The 21,971-nt window shown below is 43.1% G+C and overlaps 1 protein-coding gene across 1 annotated transcript in view; it reads left to right on the top strand.

Annotated features, from left to right (window-relative positions):
- Positions 1 to 212: 212 nt before the first annotated feature.
- The window catches only part of LOC120023464 (gephyrin-like), a 31,803-nt gene continuing 10,044 nt past the window's right edge, over positions 213 to 21,971 (top strand). The window contains exons 1-5 of the mRNA XM_038967483.1: positions 213 to 232; positions 13,351 to 13,443; positions 13,640 to 13,695; positions 17,801 to 17,920; positions 18,295 to 18,353. Of these exons, the coding sequence (XP_038823411.1) occupies positions 13,356 to 13,443; positions 13,640 to 13,695; positions 17,801 to 17,920; positions 18,295 to 18,353 (323 nt within the window). The 5' untranslated portion in view covers positions 213 to 232; positions 13,351 to 13,355. The remainder of the gene's footprint in view (positions 233 to 13,350; positions 13,444 to 13,639; positions 13,696 to 17,800; positions 17,921 to 18,294; positions 18,354 to 21,971) is intronic.

The raw sequence follows: 21,971 nt of genomic DNA on the forward strand, positions 1-21,971 counted from the left end.
ACACACGGCATCTAAATGGAGAAAAGAGACGGAGGACACACGGCATCTAAATGGAGAAAAGAACGGAGGGACACACGGCATCTAAATGGGAAAAGAACGGAGGACACACGGCATCTAAATGGAGAAAGAACGGAGGACACACGGCATCTAAATGGAGAAAAGAACGGAGGACACACGGCATCTAAATGGAGAAAAGAACGGAGGACCGGCACTGAGATCATCAACTACAGAGGTGGGTCAGAAAGATAGACTGACTGACAGACAGACGGAGGGACAGGCAGACAGACAAACAGACGGACAGAAAGCTCAGTCATACCCGCGTCACTGGACACGCCTTCCTTTCAACCCCTAACATCAGTCATACTGCACACTGGGCCTTCACTACTGTCTGTAGTTCACTACTGTCTGTAGTACTCTGTCTGTAGTACTGTCTGTAGCACTGTCTGTCTCTCTGTCTGTAGTACTGTATGTCTGTATGTCTGTAGTACTGTCTGTCTGTCTGTCTGTTTGTAGTACTGTTTGTCTGTCTCTGTCTGTAGTACTGTGTGTCTGTCTGTATGTCTGTCTATAAGTCTGAAGTTCTGTATGTCTGTCTATCAGTCTGTAGTACTGTCTGTAGTACTGTCTGTAGTACTGTCTGTCTGTCTCTGTCTGTAGTACTGTGTGTCTGTCTGTATGTCTGTCTATAAGTCTGAAGTTCTGTATGTCTGTCTATCAGTCTGTCTATCAGTCTGTAGTACTGTCTGTAGTACTGTCTGTAGTACTGTCTGTAGTACTGTCTGTCTGTCTGTCTGTCTGTCTGTCTGTCTGTCTGTCTGTCTGTCTGTCTGTCTGTCTGTCTGTAGTACTGTCTGTCTGTCTGTCTGTAGTACTGTCTGTAGTACTGTCTGTCTGTCTGTAGTACTGTCTGTAGTACTGTCTGTAGTACTGTCTGTAGTACTGTCTGTCTGTCTGTCTGTCTGTCTGTCTGTCTGTCTGTCTGTCTGTCTGTCTGTCTGTCTGTCTGTCTGTAGTACTGTCTGTAGTACTGTCTGTAGTACTGTCTGTCTGTCTGTCTGTCTGTCTGTCTGTCTGTCTGTCTGTCTGTCTGTCTGTCTGTCGTACTGTCTGTCTGTCTGTCTGTCTGTCTGTCTGTCTGTCTGTCTGTCTGTCTGTCTGTCTGTCTGTCTGTCTGTCTATCAGTCTGTATGTCTGTCTATCAGTCTGTAGTTCTGTCTGTCTGTCTGTCTGTCTGTCTGTCTGTCTGTCTGTCTGTCTGTCTGTCTGTCTGTCTGTCTGTCTGTCTGTCTGTCTGTCTGTCTGTCTGTCTGTCTGTCTGTCTATCAGTCTGTAGTGCTGTCTGTCTGTCTGTAGTACTGTCTGTCTGTCTCATATGCGTGGTGAGCCCATGATGTTTCTGTTCCTACAGCTGTTCCACCTGACCCAGATGCTCTCCATTCCACCCTGTCTATCGGTCTGTCTGAGTCCCCGCCTACCTGCCTGTTTTCATCTCTTGTTGGCTTGATGATTGTTTATTGATTGCACACGACTCTTGATTGTTGCGTAGCTAGCCAATTAACAGCACACACCACCGAACCATCCAAACCTTTGGGCAAGGGAGTCCCCCAGACCCAGACTGTAAACTAGCTTCAGATAGCATTAGCCTAGTGGTTAGAGCATTGGACTAGTAACCAAAAGGTTGCTAGATCAAATCCCGAGCTGACAAGGAAGAAATCTGTCGTTCTGCCCCTGAACAAGGCAGTTAACCCACTGTTCTTAGGCCGTCAGTGTAAATAAGAATGTGTTCTTAACTGACTTGCCTAGTTTAATAAAGGTTCAATTTAAAAAAAATTGCTTTCTAGAAGAGGGAACATTATCATACATAACATGATCATGGCTCTCTAGAAGAGGGAACAGTATCATACATAACATTATCATGGCTCTCTAGAAGAGGGAACATTATCATACATAACATTATCATGGCTCTCTAGAAGAGGGAACATTATCATACATAACATTATCATGGCTTTCTAGAAGAGGGAACATTATCATACATAACAGTATCATGGCTCTCTAGAAGAGGGAACATTATCATACATAATATTATCATGGCTCTCTAGAATAGGGAACATTATCATACATAACATTATCATGGCTCTCTAGAATAGGGAACATTATCATACATAACATTATCATGGCTCTCTAGAATAGGGAACATTATCATACATAACAGTATCATGGCTCTCTAGAAGAGGGAACATTATCATACATAATATTATCATGGCTCTCTAGAATAGGGAACATTATCATACATAACATTATCATGGCTCTCTAGAATAGGGACCATTATCATACTTAACATTATCATGGCTCTCTAGAATAGGGAACATTATCATACATAACAGTATCATGGCTCTCTAGAATAGGGAACATTATCATACATAACATTATCATGGCTCTCTAGAAGAGGGAACATTATCATACATAACATGATCATGGCTCTCTAGAATAGGGAACATTATCATACATAACAGTATCATGGCTCTCTAGAATAGGGAACATTATCATACATAACATTATCATGGCTCTCTAGAATAGGGAACATTATCATACATAACAGTATCATGGCTCTCTAGAAGAGGGAACATTATCATACATAATATTATCATGGCTCTCTAGAATAGGGAACATTATCATACATAACATTATCATGGTTCTCTAGAATAGGGACCATTATCATACATAACATTATCATGGCTCTCTAGAATAGGGAACATTATCATACATAACAGTATCATGGCTCTCTAGAATAGGGAACATTATCATACATAACATTATCATGGCTCTCTAGAAGAGGGAACATTATCATACATAACATGATCATGGCTCTCTAGAATAGGGAACATTATCATACATAACAGTATCATGGCTCTCTAGAATAGGGAACATTATCATACATAACATTATCATGGCTCTCTAGAATAGGGAACATTATCATACATAACAGTATCATGGCTCTCTAGAAGAGGGAACATTATCACCCATACATAAGTCCAGAATGATAACCAGGTCCATAATGTATTTCTGTCTCCATCCATCTTGTTCTTTTCTCTGCCAACACTGACTGAGAGCAGTGTCTTGTCCTTTGCATATTGAATGACTATCATGGCCAAATTCCCCTTGCTGCCTCCAGTGTGTTACTGTTGGGTATATTTATGGCTTCTGTTCTGTGTCTGTGGCTTCTGTTCTGTGTCTGTGGCTTCTGTTCTGTGTCTATGTGTTCTGTTCTGTGTCTATGTGTCTGTGGCTTCTGTTCTGTGTCTATGTGTTCTGTCCTGTGTCTATGTGTTCTGTCCTGTGTCTATGTGTTCTGTCCTGTGTCTATGTGTTCTGTTCTGTATCTATGTGTTCTGTTCTGTGTCTATGTGTTCTGTTCTGTGTCTATGTGTCTGTGGCTTCTGTTCTGTGTCTATGTGTTCTGTCCTGTGTCTATGTGTTCTGTCCTGTGTCTATGTGTTCTGTTCTGTGTCAATGGAAGGGGGTGTACAGTGCTACAGTATGGCTGGCTTGTGCCTTCGGAAAGTATTCAGACCCCTTGACTTTTTCCACATTTTGTTGAGTTACAGCCTTATTCTAAATTGTATTAAATAAATAAATCATCTCAGCAATCTACACACAATACCCCAAAATGACAAACGCAAATGTATTAAAAATAAAAAGCAGATACCTTATTTACATAATTATTCAGACCCTTTGCTATGAGACTCAAAATTGAGTTCAGGTGCATCTTGTTTCCATTGGTCATCCTTGAGATGTTTCTACAACTTGATTGGAGTCCACCTGTGGTAAATCCAATTGATTGGACATGATTTGAAAGGGCACACACCTGTCTATATAAGGTCTCACAGTTGACAGTGCATGTCAGATCAAAGACCAAGCCATGAGGTTGAAGGAATTGTCTGTAGAGCTCCGAGACAGAATTGTGTCGAGGCACAGATCTGGGGAAGGGTGCCAAAACATTTCTGCAGCGTTGGAGGTCCCCAAGAACACAGTGGCCTCTGTTATTCTTAAATTTAAGAAGTTTGGAACCACCAAGACTCTTCCTAGAGCTGGCCACCCGGCCAAACTGAGCAATCGGGGGAGAAGCCCCTTGGTCAGGGAGGTGACCAAGAACCTGATGGTCACTCTGACAGAGCTCTAGAGTTCCTCTTTGGAGATGGGAGAACCTTCCAGAAGGACAACCATCACTGCAGCACTCCACCAACCAGGTCTTTATGGTAGAGTGGCCAGACAGAAGCCACTCCTCAGTAAATGACAGCCCGCTTGGAGTTTGCCAAAAGGCACCTAAAGACCCTCTGGTCTGATGAAATCAAGATTGAACTCTTTGGCCTGGATGCTAAACGTCACATCTGGTAGAGACCTGGCACCATCCCTATGGTGAAGCATGGTGGTGGCAGCATCATGCTGTGGGGATGTTTTTCAGCAGCATGAACTGGGAGACTAGTCAGGATCGAGGGAAAGATGAAAGGAGCAATGTACAGAGAGAGCCTTGATGAAAACCTCCTCCAGAGTGCTCAGGACCTCAGACTGGGGCGAAGGTTCACCTTCCAACAGGACAACGACCCTAAGCACACAGCCTAGACAACGCAGGCGTGGCTTCAGGACAAGTCTCTGAATATCCTTGAGAGGCCCAGCCAGAACCTGGACTTGAACCCGATCGAACATCTCTGGAGAGACCTGAAAATAGCTGTGCGGCAACGCTCCCCATCCAACCTCACAGAGCTTGAGAGGATCTGCAGAGAAGAATGGGAGAAACTCTCCAAACACAGGTGTGCCAAGCTTGTAGCGTCGTTCTCAAGAAGACTCGATGCTGTCAAAGGTGCTTCAACAAAGTACTTGAGTAAAGGGTATGAATACTTATGTAAATGTTATATTTCAGTTTTTTATGTTTTATAAATTAGCTATGTTTCTAAAAACCTGTTTTTGCTTTGTCATTATGGGGTATTGTATGATTGATGAGGGAAAAAAAACAATTTAGTCAATTTTAGAATATGGCTGTAAAGTAACAAAAAGTGGAAAAAGTCAAAGGGTCTGAATACTTTCCAAAGGCACTGTATTGGGGGTGGTTGAGGAAATGTAGAATGTGTATAATCAACAACAACAGACCATAACCTGCGTAGCCCCCGGCAGACCTCGGTGGAGCAGACTCCGTTAAGCCCGTTTGGCCCCTGAGTGGCGCGGACTGTAAAAAGCCCCCTTACTTTATCTCTGCCACAGCCACAAGAGGAGCGCCAAAGTAGGAGAGGAGAGCCGGGGGCTTGGCTGGGGTCCTGGGTGCCAATCATGTTAATGCCTCCTCCCTGCCACCCTGGCATCACACAGGTCAGTGATGTCATTGGTGACGTCATGGGTGATGCCATGCCTCCCTCCTCTCCAACTCGACACCACCACCCTACTGAAAACAAAGCAAAAAAACACCACCACCCCACTGAAAACAAAACACAAAAACAACCCCACCCCACTGAAAACAAAACACAAAACACAAAAACAACCCCACCCCACTGAAAACAAAACACAAAACACAAAAACAATACCACCCCACTGAAAACAAAACACAAAACACAAAAACAACAACACCCCACTGAAAACAAAACACAAAAACAACCCCACCCCACTGAAAACAAAACACAAAACACAAAAACAACCCCACCCCACTGAAAACAAAACACAAAACACAAAAACAACCCCACCCCACTGAAAACAAAACACAAAACACAAAAACAACAACACCCCACTGAAAACAAAACACAAAACACAAAAACAATACCACCCCACTGAAAACAAAACACAAAAACAACACCACCCCACTGAAAACCAAACACAAAACACAAAAACAACACCACCCCACTGAAAACAAAACACAAAAACAACCCCACCCCACTGAAAACAAAACACAAAACACAAAAACAACACCACCCCACTGAAAAAACAAAACACAAAAACAACCCCACCCCACTGAAAACAAAACACAAAACACAAAAACAACACCACCCCACTGAAAACAAAACACAAAAACAACACCACCCCACTGAAAACCAAACACAAAACACAAAAACAACACCACCCCACTGAAAACAAAACACAAAAACAACCCCACCCCACTGAAAACAAAACACAAAACACAAAAACAACACCACCCCACTGAAAAAACAAAACACAAAAACAACCCCACCCCACTGAAAACAAAACACAAAACACAAAAACAACACCACCCCACTGAAAACAAAACACAAAACACAAAAACAATACCACCCCACTGAAAACAAAACACAAAAACAATACCACCCTACTGAAAACAAAACACAAAACACAAAAACAACCCCACCCCACTGAAAACAAAACACAAAACACAAAAACAATACCACCCCACTGAAAACAAAACACAAAACACAAAAACAACAACACCCCACTGAAAACAAAACACAAAACACAAAAACAACACCACCCCACTGAAAACAAAACACAAAAACAACACCACCCCACTGAAAACAAAACACAAAACACAAAAACAACACCACCCCACTGAAAACAAAACACAAAACACAAAAACAACACCACCCCACTGAAAACAAAACACAAAACACAAAAACAACCCCACCCCACTGAAAACAAAACACAAAACACAAAAACAATACCACCCCACTGAAAACAAAACACAAAAACAACACCACCCCACTGAAAACAAAACACAAAAACAATACCACCCCACTGAAAAAAAGAACACTGCCCCACTGAAAAAAAGAACACTGCCCCACTGAAAAAAAACAACACTGCCCCACTGGAAAAAAACAACACTGCCCCACTGAAAAAAAACAACACTGCCCCACTGAAAAAAAACAACACTGCCCCACTGAAAAAAAACAACACTGCCCCACTGAAAAAAAACAACACTGCCCCACTGAAAAAAAACAACACTGCCCCACTGAAAAAAAACAACACTGCCCCACTGAAAAAAAACAACACTGCCCCACTGAAAAAAAACAACACTGCCCCACTGAAAAAAAGAACAACACTGCCCCACTGAAAAAAAGAACAACACCACCCCACTGAGAGAAAAAAACACTGCCCCACTGAAAAAAAGAACAACACCACCCCACTGAGAGAAAAAAACACCGCCCCACTGTAAAAAAATGCAAAAAAACACCACCCCACTGAAAAAAATGATAAGAAACACCACCCATTGAGAGAATAAAACACCGCCCCACTGGAAAAAAAACTATATAACTTCACCGCCCCAGTGAAAAAAACAACAACACCACCCCACTGCCTGCCCCGATTGCCCACTGCCCAGGCCGTGGCAGACATGGTCTCTGTTGGGTGTCTTGGGGATACACAACCAGGGGGCACAGGAGGGGCTCCAGTGTCCTGTCTCTTCACTCCACCTGGTCAGTTCACCTCCTGACCGCTAAGGGGCGATAGAAGACCTCAGGCCTGGCCCATGGGCTGCTACTGTTACTAGTCCATTGCTATTGAATCTGTTGCATGACCTGGCTTCTAGCATCACCCTGGCTGCTCATCCATTGTTCTTTACAAATGCTGTTTTGAATTAAAAAGAACACTGAAGAAGGCTCTGAAGCTGAAATGTCTGTGTATTCTATCCCAGATGCAGTGAAAATATTCCCAAAAATGGAATAATGAAGTAACCTTTATGCAAAGTTTTTGGGAGTGCGAACCCATTACACCTTTTTGTTTGTGTGAATTGGCGGGTTTACGCCCCAGACAAGCTTCTGGGAGAGCGCCATAGTTCTCTTTTGATTTGCTAGCAACACCCACCCACTATGCTCCTCCTCATATTACATTAGTATTCTACATTTATGGAGGAAGTTTCACCCTGATGTCCTTAGCAGTTCAGTCCATGCCCAGTTCCTGCACCATGTTAGAAGAACTCAGAAGGAGTTTGTAATGTAAACATTTATGTAAATGATTATTGAACAGCACACACCTCTTAACCACCTCCCAACCATCCAAACCTTTGGGCAAATCCCCTAGACCTCACATTGATGGGTCCAGGTTTTGACTTCACATAGGCCAACTTCAGGTGCTTAGAGACATAGTTCTCGCTTTCTCTCTCTCTCCCTCTCATTCACTTTCTTTATCTTTCTCTCTGTCGGCCATGAGAGGTGTGAGTGACCCAGTTCTGGGAGCGTTGCCTGTGTTGTCATGTTCCTTTCTCCGTCATCTGCTTATGCCACATCCGCCTGGCGCCGGGACGCAGTCCGACACGGGAGGCAGCCAACCAATCAGGCTTGAGCGAGCAAGGGGCAGGAAGGAACAAACACTCTTTGTGACAGGAACACTTACCTCACTAACGTAACAAAAAAACACATTCAGGGAGGTGACAATACAATAATTCACTTAACGGCCAGGTCGCAGTTGTAAATGAGAACTTGTTCTCAACTGGCTTACCTGGTTAAATAAAGGTGAAATACATTTTTTTGAAACCAAAGGTCTTCAAAGTGACAATTTGACCTCACCAGTAGACTTACTGTATGACCCTGATCAACAGTTGTTGTATGTCGCCTGGGGTGGTCTAGCAGTTTGAGTCCCACCCACTGTCCTTTGAAAACCGTTTCTCCCAACTTTTCTGTCACTCTTTAACTGGTCTCTGAAAGAAAACGTTGGGTGTAGGGTGTGTGGATACAGTTGAGCATCACTCACACAGTGAGCTAGTGCATCGCAATGAGCCATACGCTCTCTGAGACCAACCCAACGTAAATATGGGCAATAGTGTACTGTCACCGCTGGTCACATGCTGTTCACACTTTCCGATGGCAGTTAAGTTGTGGACTCGGGTTACTTTGCAAAGTGCTATTTTGTCTTGCTGGTTAATATAACGTTCAAATGAACACCTAAAAGATCGATGGGCCCGTAGAGCGATGAAAGAGATTGGCTATACATTTTAAACTGAATTGAAAAGGTGGAGGCTGTGTGTGTGTAGCAGAATGGTGTTGTAAGAATCACTATGTTGGTTGTAAAACTATCCGAGGTCTCTTTCTCTCTCTCACACACACACACACACACACACACACACACACACACACACACACACGGACTGTGTCTCATGGTGACATATTGAAGAATACTGATGAATAAAACAAGTCCAAAAGAAGCTTGTGTTTTGGGTTGTTCAACAGGGCCAGTGTACACCATGCATCTGTCTGTCTTCAACAGGGCCAGTGTACACCATGCATCTGTCTGTCTTCAACAGGGCCAGTGTACACCATGCATCTGTCTGTCTTCCACAGGGCCAGTGTACACCATGCATCTGTCTGTCTTCAACAGGGTCAGTGTACACCATGCATCTGTCTGTCTTCAACAGTGCCAGTGTACACCATGCATCTGTCTGTCTTCCACAGTGCCAGTGTACACCATGCATCTGTCTGTCTTCAACAGGGCCAGTGTACACCATGCATCTGTCTGTCCTCTAATTAAGTAATTAGGCCCGAGGAGGTGTGGTATAGGGGCGGCAGGTAGCCTAGTGGTTAGAGCGTTGGGCTAGGAACTGAAAGGTTGCTAGATCGACAAGGTAAAAATCTGTCGTTCTGCCCCTGAACAAGGCAGTTAACCCACTGTTCCTAGGCCATCATTGAAAATAAGAATTTGTTCTTAACTGACTTGCCTAGTTAAATAAAGGTAAAATATATATATTTTTTAAATATGGCCAACATAGCACGGCTAAGGGTTGTTCTTACGCACAACGGAGTGCCTGGACACAGCCGTTAAGCGTGGTATATTGGCTATATATCGCAAGCCCTGAGGTGCCTTATTGCTATTATAAACTGCTAATCAACGTAACTAGAGCAGTAAAAATTAATATTTTGTCATGGTCTGATATAGCATGGCTGTCAGCCAATCAGTATTCAGGGCTCGAACCACCCAGTTTCTAATGGTGAGGGTGTAGTGGGGGTATTTTATGGTGCCCCTCTCTTTGTTGCTCCTAATATTGTTGTGATGAAAGTCTTTCTTAGCTAATAGAGTCTTTCTTAGCTAATAGAGTCTTTCTTAGCTAATGGAGTCTTTCTTAGCTAATGCAGTCTTAGATAATACAGATACTTTTGTAGCTAATACAGAGACGTTCTTAGCTAATACAGAGACTTTCTTAGCTAATACAGAGACTTTCTTAGCTAATACAGAGACTGTCTTAGCTAATACAGAGACTTTCTTAGCTAATACAGAGACTTTCTTAGCTAATAGAGAGTCTTTCTTAGCTAATAGAGATTCTTCCTTAGCTAATAAAGTCTTCCTTAGCTAATAGAGAGCCTTTCTTACTTAATAGAGTCTTAGCTAATAGTCTTTCTTAGCTAATAGAGAGTTTTAGCTAATAGTATTTCTTAGTTAGAGTATTTATTAGCTAATAAAGTCTTTCTTAGCTAATATAGTCTTTCTTAGCTAATAGAGAGTCTTTCTTAGCTAATAGAGATTCTTCCTTAGCTAATAAAGTCTTCCTTAGCTAATAGAGAGTCTTTCTTACTTAATAGAGTCTTAGCTAATAGTCTTTCTTCGCTAATAGAGAGTTTTAGCTAATAGTCTTTCTTAGTTAGAGTATTTATTAGCTAATAAAGTCTTTCTTAGCTAATATAGTCTTTCTTAGCTAATGGAGAGTCTTTCTTAGCTAATAGAGAGTATTTCTTAGCTAATAGAGAGTCTTTCTTATCAAATAGTATTTTTCTTAGCTAATAGTCTTTTTCTTAGCTAATAGCCTTTTTCTTAGCTAATAGTCTTTTCTTAGCTAATAGTCTTTTCTTAGCTAATAGTCTTTCTTAGCTAATAGTCGTTTCTTAGCTAATAGAGAGTCTTTAGCTAATAGAGAGTCTTTCTTAGAGTATTTATTAGCTATTAGAGTATTTTTCTTAGCTAATAGAGTTTTATCTAATAGAGAGTTTTTGTGGGCTAATAGTCTTTCTTAGCTAATAGACGTTCTTAGCTAATGCAGAGTCTTTCTTAGCTAATACAGAGTCTTTCTTAGCTAATACAGAGTCTTTCTTAGCTAATACAGAGTCTTTCTTAGCTAATACAGAGTCTTTCTTAGCTAATACAGAGACTTGCTTAGCTAATACAGAGACTTGCTTAGCTAATACAGAGACTTGCTTAGCTAATACAGAGACTTGCTTAGCTAATACAGAGACTTGCTTAGCTAATAGAGAGTCTTTCTTAGCTAATATAGATTCTTCCTTAGCTAATAAAGTCTTCCTTAGCTAATAGAGATTCTTCCTTACTTAATAGAGTCTTAGCTAATAGTCTTTCTTAGCTAATAGAGAGTTTTAGCTAATAGTCTTTCTTAGCTAATAGAGATACTTTCTTAGCTAATAGACTTAGCCAATGGAGAGTCTTTCTTAGCTAATATAGTCTTTCTTGGCTAATAGTCTTTCTTATCTATTAGTCTTTCTTAGCTAATATAGTCTTTCTTTGCTAATAGTCTTTCTTATCTATTAGTCTTTCTTAGCTAATATAGTCTTTCTTGGCTAATAGTCTTTCTTATCTATTAGTCTTTCTTAGCTAATAGAGAGTCTTTTGTTGCTAATGGAACGTCTTTCTTAGCTAATAGAGATTGTGTTTCTATTTTTGAGGGCTTACTATGTCTACATGTCTCGTTGTTTTGTGCAAAGGTGTGTGTGTGTGTGTGTGTGTGTGTGTGTGTGTGTGTGTGTGTGTGTGTGTGTGTGTGTGTGTGTGTGTGTGTGTGTGTGTGTGTGTGTGTGTGTGTTTTTTTGCTGTGTGTTCAGTTGTCTTGCTTTGCATGGGAACTTGTGTGATGTTATCAACCAGCTGCAGTTTGGATGTCTTCTCAGTCAGTTTGGCGGTGGTGTGGCGAGTCTGTTGTGGTATAATCTGTGTATTCCTCTGTTTCCATAGATACCTCTCTATTCATCTGTTTGTGTAAAAGGGATGATCTATATTTAGCTGCTCATCAGATGTGGTATTTTAGAGCATTAAGTCTGCTCTAATCAGCCTTCAACAGAGGAGAAGCCTGCTCTCTTTCTCTCTTTCTCTCCCTCTATCTTTAGTTCTCTCTCTTCATTATCTCTTCTCCCACCCACCCTCTCCCTCCCCCACTCTCTCTTTCTCTCGCTCTCTTGCTCTCTGTGTCACACACACACACATGTTTGTTTTACTATATTTTTGGGGACCAAATGATTGATTCCCATTCAAAACCTTATACCTTATACCTAACCCTAATTCTAACCCTAACCTGACCGGCAAAATGTCCCCACTTGTCTGAAATGTTCTTGTTTTACTATCCTTCTGGTCCCCACATGGATAGTTAACCCAAAAACACATACACACACACACACACACACACACACACACACACACACACACACACACACACTGTCACACTATCTTTCTTTCTTTCTCTCTATTCATTGCTCTCCATTTTCTGCTCTCTTTCTGTCTTTCTCTCTCTCTTTCTTTCTCTCTCTCTCTTTCTTTCTTTCTCTCTCTCTTTCTGTCTTTCTCTCTCTTTCTTTCTTTCTCTCTCTCTTTCTTTCTGTCTTTCTCTCTCTCTCTTTCTTTCTGTCTTTCTCTCTCTCTCTTTCTGTCTTTCTCTCTCTCTCTTTCTTTCTGTCTTTCTCTCTCTCTCTTTCTGTCTTTCTCTCTCTCTCTTTCTGTCTTTCTCTCTCTCTTTCTGTCTTTCTCTCTCTTTCTGTCTTTCTTTCTCTCATTCTCTCTCTCTTTCTGTCTCTCTCTCTCTTTTTTCTCTCTTTTTTTGTGTTATTCCTGGCTCTGTTTGTTCTCCTTTCATGTGCTGAGAGTGATCTCCCCACTCTCTCCCTAGAGGTGCTTGTCTCTGCTTGCCTGTGTGTGTGTGTGTAGGAGAGGCTGTAATAAGTAGCTCCTCTGCGTTAGCGTCAGAGCTAGTTAGTGTCACCCCTTTCTCTGTCACTCACATATAGCAAAGGTTTCATGTGATGTAGGCCTTTCTGTGTGACTGGCTTTTGTCCTCTTCACATTCAACAACAGCTACTCAACACTGTCTTGTCCTACCATCATCTGTCTCTGTGCTGTTGTCAACAGATTGTGACAGCATGGTTATAACTTCTCTGTCCCATCCTCACTGCACTGCGCACACAAACACACACACACACGCACATTAACCAAAACATAGAGGGACTCTGCCTCCCCCGCCGAGGGACACCGCCGAGGGACTCTGCCTCCCCCGCCGAGGGACACCGCCGAGGGACACAGCTTATCCCACCAGCATGCATATCACATTTTGTGTACCCCTAAAATCTATGTGTGAAATTACAACCTTTTTTCTCCTCTCTCTGTTTCTCTTTCTCTCCTTTATCCTATTCTATCCTACTCTAGATGGGATGGGTCGAGTCTTAGCTCAGGACGTCTATGCCAAAGACAACCTGCCTCCGTTCCCTGCATCAGTCAAAGATGGCTACGCCGTGCGAGGTGAGACGCCAGTTCTAGTGGGTTTAGAGTTCAGTAGTTTGAGAGATTAAAAACTTTTCATGCTTGTTTTTGTGTGAGTTTGACCCTTGCAGCTTGTTTTCAGATATAGAGGCATTACTGTTCTCTCTCTCTCTCTTTCTCTCACTATCCCTCTCTCTCTCCTTCTATTTCTCATCCCTCTCTCTGTTCCTCTCAGCGGCCGACGGTCCTGGAGATCGCTTCATCATTGGGGAATCACAGGCAGGACAGCAGGTGAGCTCCTTACAGTTTGTGAGCCCTGGTATTTTGGAGTATCCCTCCCTCCCTCCCTCCCTCCCTCCCTCCCTCCCTCCCTCCCTCCCTCCCTCCCTCCCTCCCTCCCTCCCTCCCTCCCTCTGTGTGTCTCAGTGTATTCCCATGGGCTATCCTGCCATGTGGAGTTACACAGGTCACTGGCTCACTGTGATTACAAGATAATCCACAGAGACAGACCCTGTCTCTCTCTCTACCTCTACACAGAGACAGACCCTGTCTCTTTCTCTACCTCTACACAGAGACAGACCCTGTCTCTCTCTCTACCTCTACACAGGGACAGACCCTGTCTCTCTCTCTACCTCTACACAGAGACAGACCCTGTCTCTTTCTCTACCTCTACACAGAGACCCTGTCTCTCTCTCTACCTCTACACAGAGACCCCGTCTCTCTCTCTACTCTACACAGACCCTGTCTCTCTCTCTACTCTACACAGACCCTGTCTCTCTCTCTACTCTACACAGACCCCGTCTCTCTCTCTACTCTACACAGACCCTGTCTCTCTCTACTCTACACAGACCCTGTCTCTCTCTACTCTACACAGACCCTGTCTCTCTCTACTCTACACAGACCCTGTCTCTCTCTCTACTCTACACAGACCCTGTCTCTCTCTCTACTCTACACAGACCCTGTCTCTCTCTCTACTCTACACAGACCCTGTCTCTCTCTTTACTCTACACAGACCCTGTCTCTCTCTACTCAACACAGACCCTGTCTCTCTCTCTACTCAACACAGACCCTGTCTCTCTCTACTCTATACAGACCCTGTCTCTCTCTCTCTACTCTAAACAGACCCTGTCTCTCTCTCTACTCTACACAGACCCTGTCTCTCTCTCTACTCTACACAGACCCTGTCTCTCTCTTTACTCTACACAGACCCTGTCTCTCTCTCTACTCAACACAGACCCTGTCTCTCTCTCTACTCAACACAGACCCTGTCTCTCTCTACTCTATACAGACCCTGTCTCTCTCTACTCTACACAGACCCTGTCTCTCTCTCTCTACTCTATACAGACCCTGTCTCTCTCTCTGCTCTACACAGACCCTGTCTCTCTCTCTACTCTATACAGACCCTGTCTCTCTCTACTCTACACAGACCCTGTCTCTCTCTCTCTACTCTATACAGACCCTGTCTCTCTCTCTACTCCACACAGACCATGTCTCTCTCTCTCTTTACTCTACACAGACCCTGTCTCTCTCTCTGCTCTACACAGACCCTGTCTCTCTACTCTACACAGACCCTGTCTCTCTCTCTGCTCTACACAGACCCTGTCTCTCTCTCTGCTCTACACAGACCCTGTCTCTCTACTCTACACAGACCCTGTCTCTCTCTCTGCTCTACACAGACCCTGTCTCTCTCTCTGCTCTACACAGACCCTGTCTCTCTCTCTACTCTACAAAGACCCTGTCTCTCTCTACTCTACACAGACCCTGTCTCTCTCTCTCTACTCTACACAGACCCTGTCTCTCTCTCTACTCAACACAGACCCTGTCTCTCTCTCTCTACTCTACACAGACCCTGTCTCTCTCTCTACTCTACACAGACCCTGTCTCTCTCTCTACTCTACACAGACCCTGTCTCTCTCTCTACTCTAAACAGACCCTGTCTCTCTCTCTACTCTACACAGACCCTGTCTCTCTCTCTCTACTCTATACAGACCCTGTCTCTCTCTCTGCTCTACACAGGCCCTGTCTCTCTCTCTACTCTATACAGACCCTGTCTCTCTCTACTCTACACAGACCCTGTCTCTCTCTCTCTACTCTATACAGACCCTGTCTCTCTCTCTGCTCTACACAGACCCTGTCTCTCTCTCTACTCTACACAGACCCTGTCTCTCTCTACTCTACACAGACCCTGTCTCTCTCTCTCTACTCTACACAGACCCTGTCTCTCTCTCTACTCTACACAGACCCTGTCTCTCTCTCTACTCTACACAGACCCTGTCTCTCTCTCTACTCTACACAGACCCTGTCTCTCTCTACTCTACACAGACCCTGTCTCTCTCTCTCTACTCTACACAGACCCTGTCTCTCTCTACTCTACACAGACCCTGTCTCTCTCTCTACTCTACACAGACCCTGTCTCTCTCTCTACTCTACACAGACCCTGTCTCTCTCTCTACTCTACACAGACCCTGTCTCTCTCTTTACTCTACACAGACCCTGTCTCTCTCTCTACTCAACACAGACCCTGTCTCTCTCTCTACTCAACACAGACCCTGTCTCTCTCTACTCTATACAGACCCTGTCTCTCTCTCTCTACTCTAAACAGACCCTGTCTCTCTCTCTACTCTACACAGACCCTGTCTCTCTCTCTACTCTACACAGACCCTGTCTCTCTCTTTACTCTACACATACCCTGTCTCTCTCTCTACTCAACACAGACCCTGTCTCTCTCTCTACTCAACACAGACCCTGTCTCTCTCTACTCTATACAGACCCTGTCTCTCTCTACTCTACACAGACCCTGTCTCTCTCTCTCTACTCTATACAGACCCTGTCTCTCTCTCTGCTCTACACAGACCCTGTCTCTCTCTCTACTCTATACAGACCCTGTCTCTCTCTACTCTACACAGACCCTGTCTCTCTCTCTCTACTCTATACAGACCCTGTCTCTCTCTCTACTCCACACAGACCATGTCTCTCTCTCTCTTTACTCCACACAGACCATGTCTCTCTCTCTCTTTACTCTACACAGACCCTGTCTCTCTACTCTACACAGACCCTGTCTCTCTCTCTGCTCTACACAGACCCTGTCTCTCTACTCTACACAGACCCTGTCTCTCTCTCTGCTCTACACAGACCCTGTCTCTCTCTCTGCTCTACACAGACCCTGTCTCTCTCTCTACTCTACAAAGACCCTGTCTCTCTCTACTCTACACAGACCCTGTCTCTCTCTCTACTCTACACAGACCCTGTCTCTCTCTCTACTCAACACAGACCCTGTCTCTCTCTCTCTACTCTACACAGACCCTGTCTCTCTCTCTACTCTACACAGACCCTGTCTCTCTCTCTACTCTACACAGACCCTGTCTCTCTCTCTACTCTAAACAGACCCTGTCTCTCTCTCTACTCTACACAGACCCTGTCTCTCTCTACTCTAAACAGACCCTGTCTCTCTCTACTCTACACAGACCCTGTCTCTCTACTCTACACAGACCCTGTCTCTCTCCACTCTACACAGACCCTGTCTCTCTCTACTCTACACAGACCCTGTCTCTCTCTACTCTACACAGACCCTGTCTCGCTCTCTACATTAGACTCTCTACAACACTCCACTCTGCTTTCTGGATTAAATCCATAATAATACATTTAAATAGTACATTTTAGAATTCTCACACAGCCTCCACTATGGACACCCAGCCTCCACTATGGACACACAGCCTCCACTATGGGCACACAGCCTCCACTATGGACACACAGCCTCCACTATGGACACACAGCCTCCACTATGGACACACAGCCTCCACTATGGACACACAGCCTCCACTATGGACACACAGCCTCCACTATGGACACACAGCCTCCACTATGGACACACAGCCTCCGCTATGGACACACAGCCTCCGCTATGGACACACAGCCTCCGCTATGGACACACAGCCTCCGCAATGGACACACAGCCTCCACAGTGGACACACAGCCTCCACCGTGGACACACTGCCTCCACTATGGACACACTGCCTCCGCTATGGACACACTGCCTCCGCTATGGACACACAGCCTCCACAATGGACACACTGCCTCCACTATGGACACACAGCCTCCACTATGGACACACAGCCTCCACTATGGACACACAGCCTCCACAGTGGACACACAGCCTCCACAGTGGACACACTGCCTCCACAGTGGACACACAGATTCCACTATTGACGCTCATGTTCAAAAGTTTATCTTGTGAAAATTGTATATAGTCGATTTCTGATAATTCAACTTCCCAATTGAAATGTTGATAACACTACTTCATGCCGGTAGTTATGATGCAGTTAAAATGCCTTGATAGATGTGTTATAAGCATGTTTAACACCTTTATAATGTCCAACCTGCATGTGTGACTCTGTAGCCGACCCACACAGTGATGCCGGGCCAGGTGATGAGGGTGACAACAGGGGCTCCTATCCCCTGTGGGGCAGATGCTGTGGTGCAGGTGGAGGACACAGAGCTGCTTCGAGAGTCTGACGACGTGAGTCAACACCCAACTTCTCCCTTCTTTCCTTCTTCTTCCCTCTCTCTCTCTCTCTCTCTCTGAAGACGTGAGTCAACCAGCACTCCCCCTCTCCCATCTCCTGTGGCAACTTCCTGACCCCCTCTCAATTTATTTCAATGAACTTTATCCGCATGGAATATACTATACAAATACATTACAATAACATACAATATGTCTCTCGCCTCTCTGTTTCACAATTATCTTTCTCCTCTGTCTCCAGTATCTCCTCTCCACAAACAGACAGCCTTTCTGTATTGTACATGTAGACTTCATCTGCCACAAACCTCTTCCTGACAATAGTACGGAATGTACTGTATCTTCTTCATTAACCGCTCTGTTTGTCGTTGCAGGGCACAGAAGAACTGGAGGTGCGGATCTTGGTACAGGCACGCCCTGGACTAGACATCAGGTGAGTGAGAAGTTTAAGGTTGTACCAGTCAGGACTGGTGGGCTCTATTTCATTTAAATCCAGTTAATTCAGGAAGTAAACTGAAATTCCAATCCCAGTTTTACTCAATGCTTTTCTGTAACAGAACTCTACCTCTAGTGCTGAGCGATTAACCATTTTCCCATTGCGCCGTTTCTCTAGAGAGAAATCAAATAATTCACAAGAGAAACCAAGTTAAGAAGCATGTGGGACGCTGGGCTGAAGAGAGTTCTAGTTTTCATGAAGCAAATATTCAATTTAGTTCAGCGCAGAAATATGGTGATTAACTACAATCATCAAATCAAATCAAGCCTTGTTTATACAGCACATTTCAGACATGGAATGCGACGCAATGTGCTTCACAGGATTTTATTCTTTAACAATAAAAATTAAAGCTGAAATATTTACTATACAACAAACATGAGGATAAAAAAACAGCAACAATAAAAAGTAAAGGACTAAAAAGCACCCTGAGGAAAAGCAGAGCTAAAAAGGTGTTTTAAATATGTCAACAGTTTCAGCCCCCCTCAGGTTCTCTGGCAGACTATTCCAGAGGCTGGGGGCATAATAACTAAAGGCTGCCTCTCCATGACTCTTGGTCCTAGACTTTGGGATAGTTAAAAGGCCAGAGGACCTGAGGGACCTACTGGGTACATGACTTAAAAGCATGTCTGACATGTATTGGGGTGCACCATCGTGGATTGATTTAAAAACCAATAGAAGAATCTTAAAATGAATTCTAAAACTCACAGGCAGCCAGTGACCATAATCCAATGTGCCTGTTCTTTCTTTGGCCTGTTCTTTCCAGCTCGGACAGAGATGGATACAGTTTTACGCCTGCTATGTTAAGTTAGATACACATAGACTGCATAGACTGAATGAGAGAGGAATGTACACAACACAAGGACGAGAGAGAGGGATAGAGACCGTTTGTGAAAGTCTACCATATCTACTTTGAAGAACTAGTAAAATTATTTTGTCAGACAGCTCTGCAGCATACTTAGGCAGGCTAGTCTTGCTAAATAGGATGCCTGAAGACAGTACAGTATGGGAGAACAGAGATAATGTTGTCTGGCTGGCTGTTACTGCCTGAGCAGAGATGAGATGATGACTTTAAGGAGGGAAACATAATTAAATCATTTTAAAAAGTAATATACGCAACTGCAGTATTTTATTATTTCATAGTAATTTCTACCGAATGTGAACCTTACAAAGACAATGGAATATTTTAAATGTTTTGGCAATTGAATGTTAAAAGCTCAAAAATAATTTTATCATTTAGCAGACACTCTTAGACAGAACAACTTACAGTTAGTGCATTCATCTTAAAATAGCTAGGTGGGACAACCACATACAGTTCAATAAATTATTCATATTGCTTGACTTATTCCACATTTTGTTGTGTTACAGCCTGTGAATGTGAGAGCAATTTTTTTCCTCACCCATTTACACACAATACCCTATAATGACAAAGTGAAACATGTTTTTAGAAATGTTAGCAAATTTGTCGAAAATGAAATACAGAAAATATCTAATTTACATAAGTATTCACACTCCTGAGTCAATACATGTTTGATTCACCTTTGGCAGCGATACAGTTCTGAGTCTTTCTGGGTAAGTCGGCAGTGATTGGGAGTCCCATAGGGCGGCGGGTTTGGCCGGGGTAGGCCATCATTGTAAATAAGAATTTGTTCTTAGCTGACTTGCCTAATTTAAATAAAGGTTAAATAAAATTAAAAGATTAAAAAGAAAAGTCTCTAAGAGCTTTGCACACCTGTACAACACATTGTACAATATCTGCCCATTATTATCAAAACAATTCTACAAGCTCTGTCAAATTGGTTGTAGATTATTGCTAGACAAACATTTTCAAGTCTTGCCATAGATTTTTAAGCAGATTTAAGTCAAAACTGAAAGATGAATTAATCTCACAGTGTCTGGTAGAAACCAGACTGAACCAGGTTTTTCTCTAGGATTTTGGTTGTGTTTAGCTCCATTCTGTTTCTTTTGATCCTGAAAAACTCCCCAGTTCTTAACAATTACAAGCATACCGATAACATGATGCAGCCACCAGTATGCTTGAAAATATGGAGAGTGGTACTCAGTAATGTGTTGCATTGGATTGGCCCCAAACATAACAGATTTTTTGCACAGTATTACTTTAGTGCCTTGTTTAGTGCCAGGATGCATGTTTTGGAATATTTCTGTATAGTCTTCTTTTCACTCTGTAAATTAGCTTAGTATTGTGGAGCAACTACAATGTTGTTGATCATTCCTCAATTTTCACAGCCATTAAACTCTCTAACTGTTTAAAAGTCACCATTGGCCTCGTGGAAATCCCTGAGCAGTTTCGTTCCTCTCCGGCAACTGAGTTAGGAAGGACGCCTGTATCTTTGTATTGGCTGGGTGTATTGATACACCTTCCAAAGTGTCATTAATAACTTCACCATAGTCAAAGGGATATTCAATGTCTGCTTTTTTATTTTTTACCCATCTACCAATAGGTGCTCTTCTTAGCGAGGCATTGCAAAACCTCTCTGGTCATTGTGGTTGAATCAGTGTTTGAAATTCACTGCTCGACTGAGGGACCTTACATATAATTGTATGTGTGACGAGGTAGTCATTAAAAAATCATGTCAAACACTATTATTGCACACAGAATGAGTCCATGCAACTTATTATGTGACTTGTTAAGTACATTTTTACTCCAGAACTTATTTAGGCAAGACATAAAAAAGTGATTGGATAGTTAATGACTCAAGACATTTCAGCTTTTCATTTTTTATTCATTTGTAAAAAAATAAATAATAATAATAATAATAAAAAAATATATATATATTGAAGAACATCATTCCACTTTGACATTATGGGGTATTGTGTGTAGACCCAAAAATCTAAATGTTATCAATTTTAAATTCAGGCTGTAACAAAATGTGGAAAATGTCAAGGAATGTGAATACTTTCTGAAGGCACTGTATCACAGTTGTAGTAAGTACATTTTCCTCAGTAAAGCAGCTATCAGCAAAGTCCAAGCTAGTAAAAGGGAGAAGGGAGTCAAGTGCGAGTAATTTATATATAATCACGGTTCCCAATTCTCCTCTTTAACAATAAGACTGTTATAATTACTGACTACTCCTTTAACCCTTACTTTCCCCTATTGTCTGTGAACTAACCTGTCTTTAGGTTTCACTTCGCTTTACTTCACGCTGTCTTCTTTTGTCAGTACTGCTTTTGGTTGGTTCGTAGATATGGTACCATGCTACAGTACTAGTGTAATGTGCGTAGTGTCACGTCTGCTCCCGCTCTTCCCCCCCCCGGCGCTTGAGGGCGCCAGGCTGCCCTGCATCACTCACTCCTATCATCAATTACGCACACCTGCCTTCCCTCGTCACACGCATCAGCGATATTGGACTCACCTGGACTCACTTATCATCTGTTTATTACCTCCCCTATATTTGTCAGTTCCCTTGCTCTGTTCCCCGCTGCTGCATTGATTTGTTTTTTGTTTGTGTTACTCGTTTGCAGACGCTGTTCCTGTCTCGTTCCATGTCCGTTATTTATTAAATGTTTGACTCCCCGTACCTGCTTCGCCTCTCCAGC

The sequence above is a fragment of the Salvelinus namaycush genome, chromosome 28 (assembly GCF_016432855.1).
Source record: "Salvelinus namaycush isolate Seneca chromosome 28, SaNama_1.0, whole genome shotgun sequence".
NCBI classification, from domain to species: domain Eukaryota; kingdom Metazoa; phylum Chordata; class Actinopteri; order Salmoniformes; family Salmonidae; genus Salvelinus; species Salvelinus namaycush.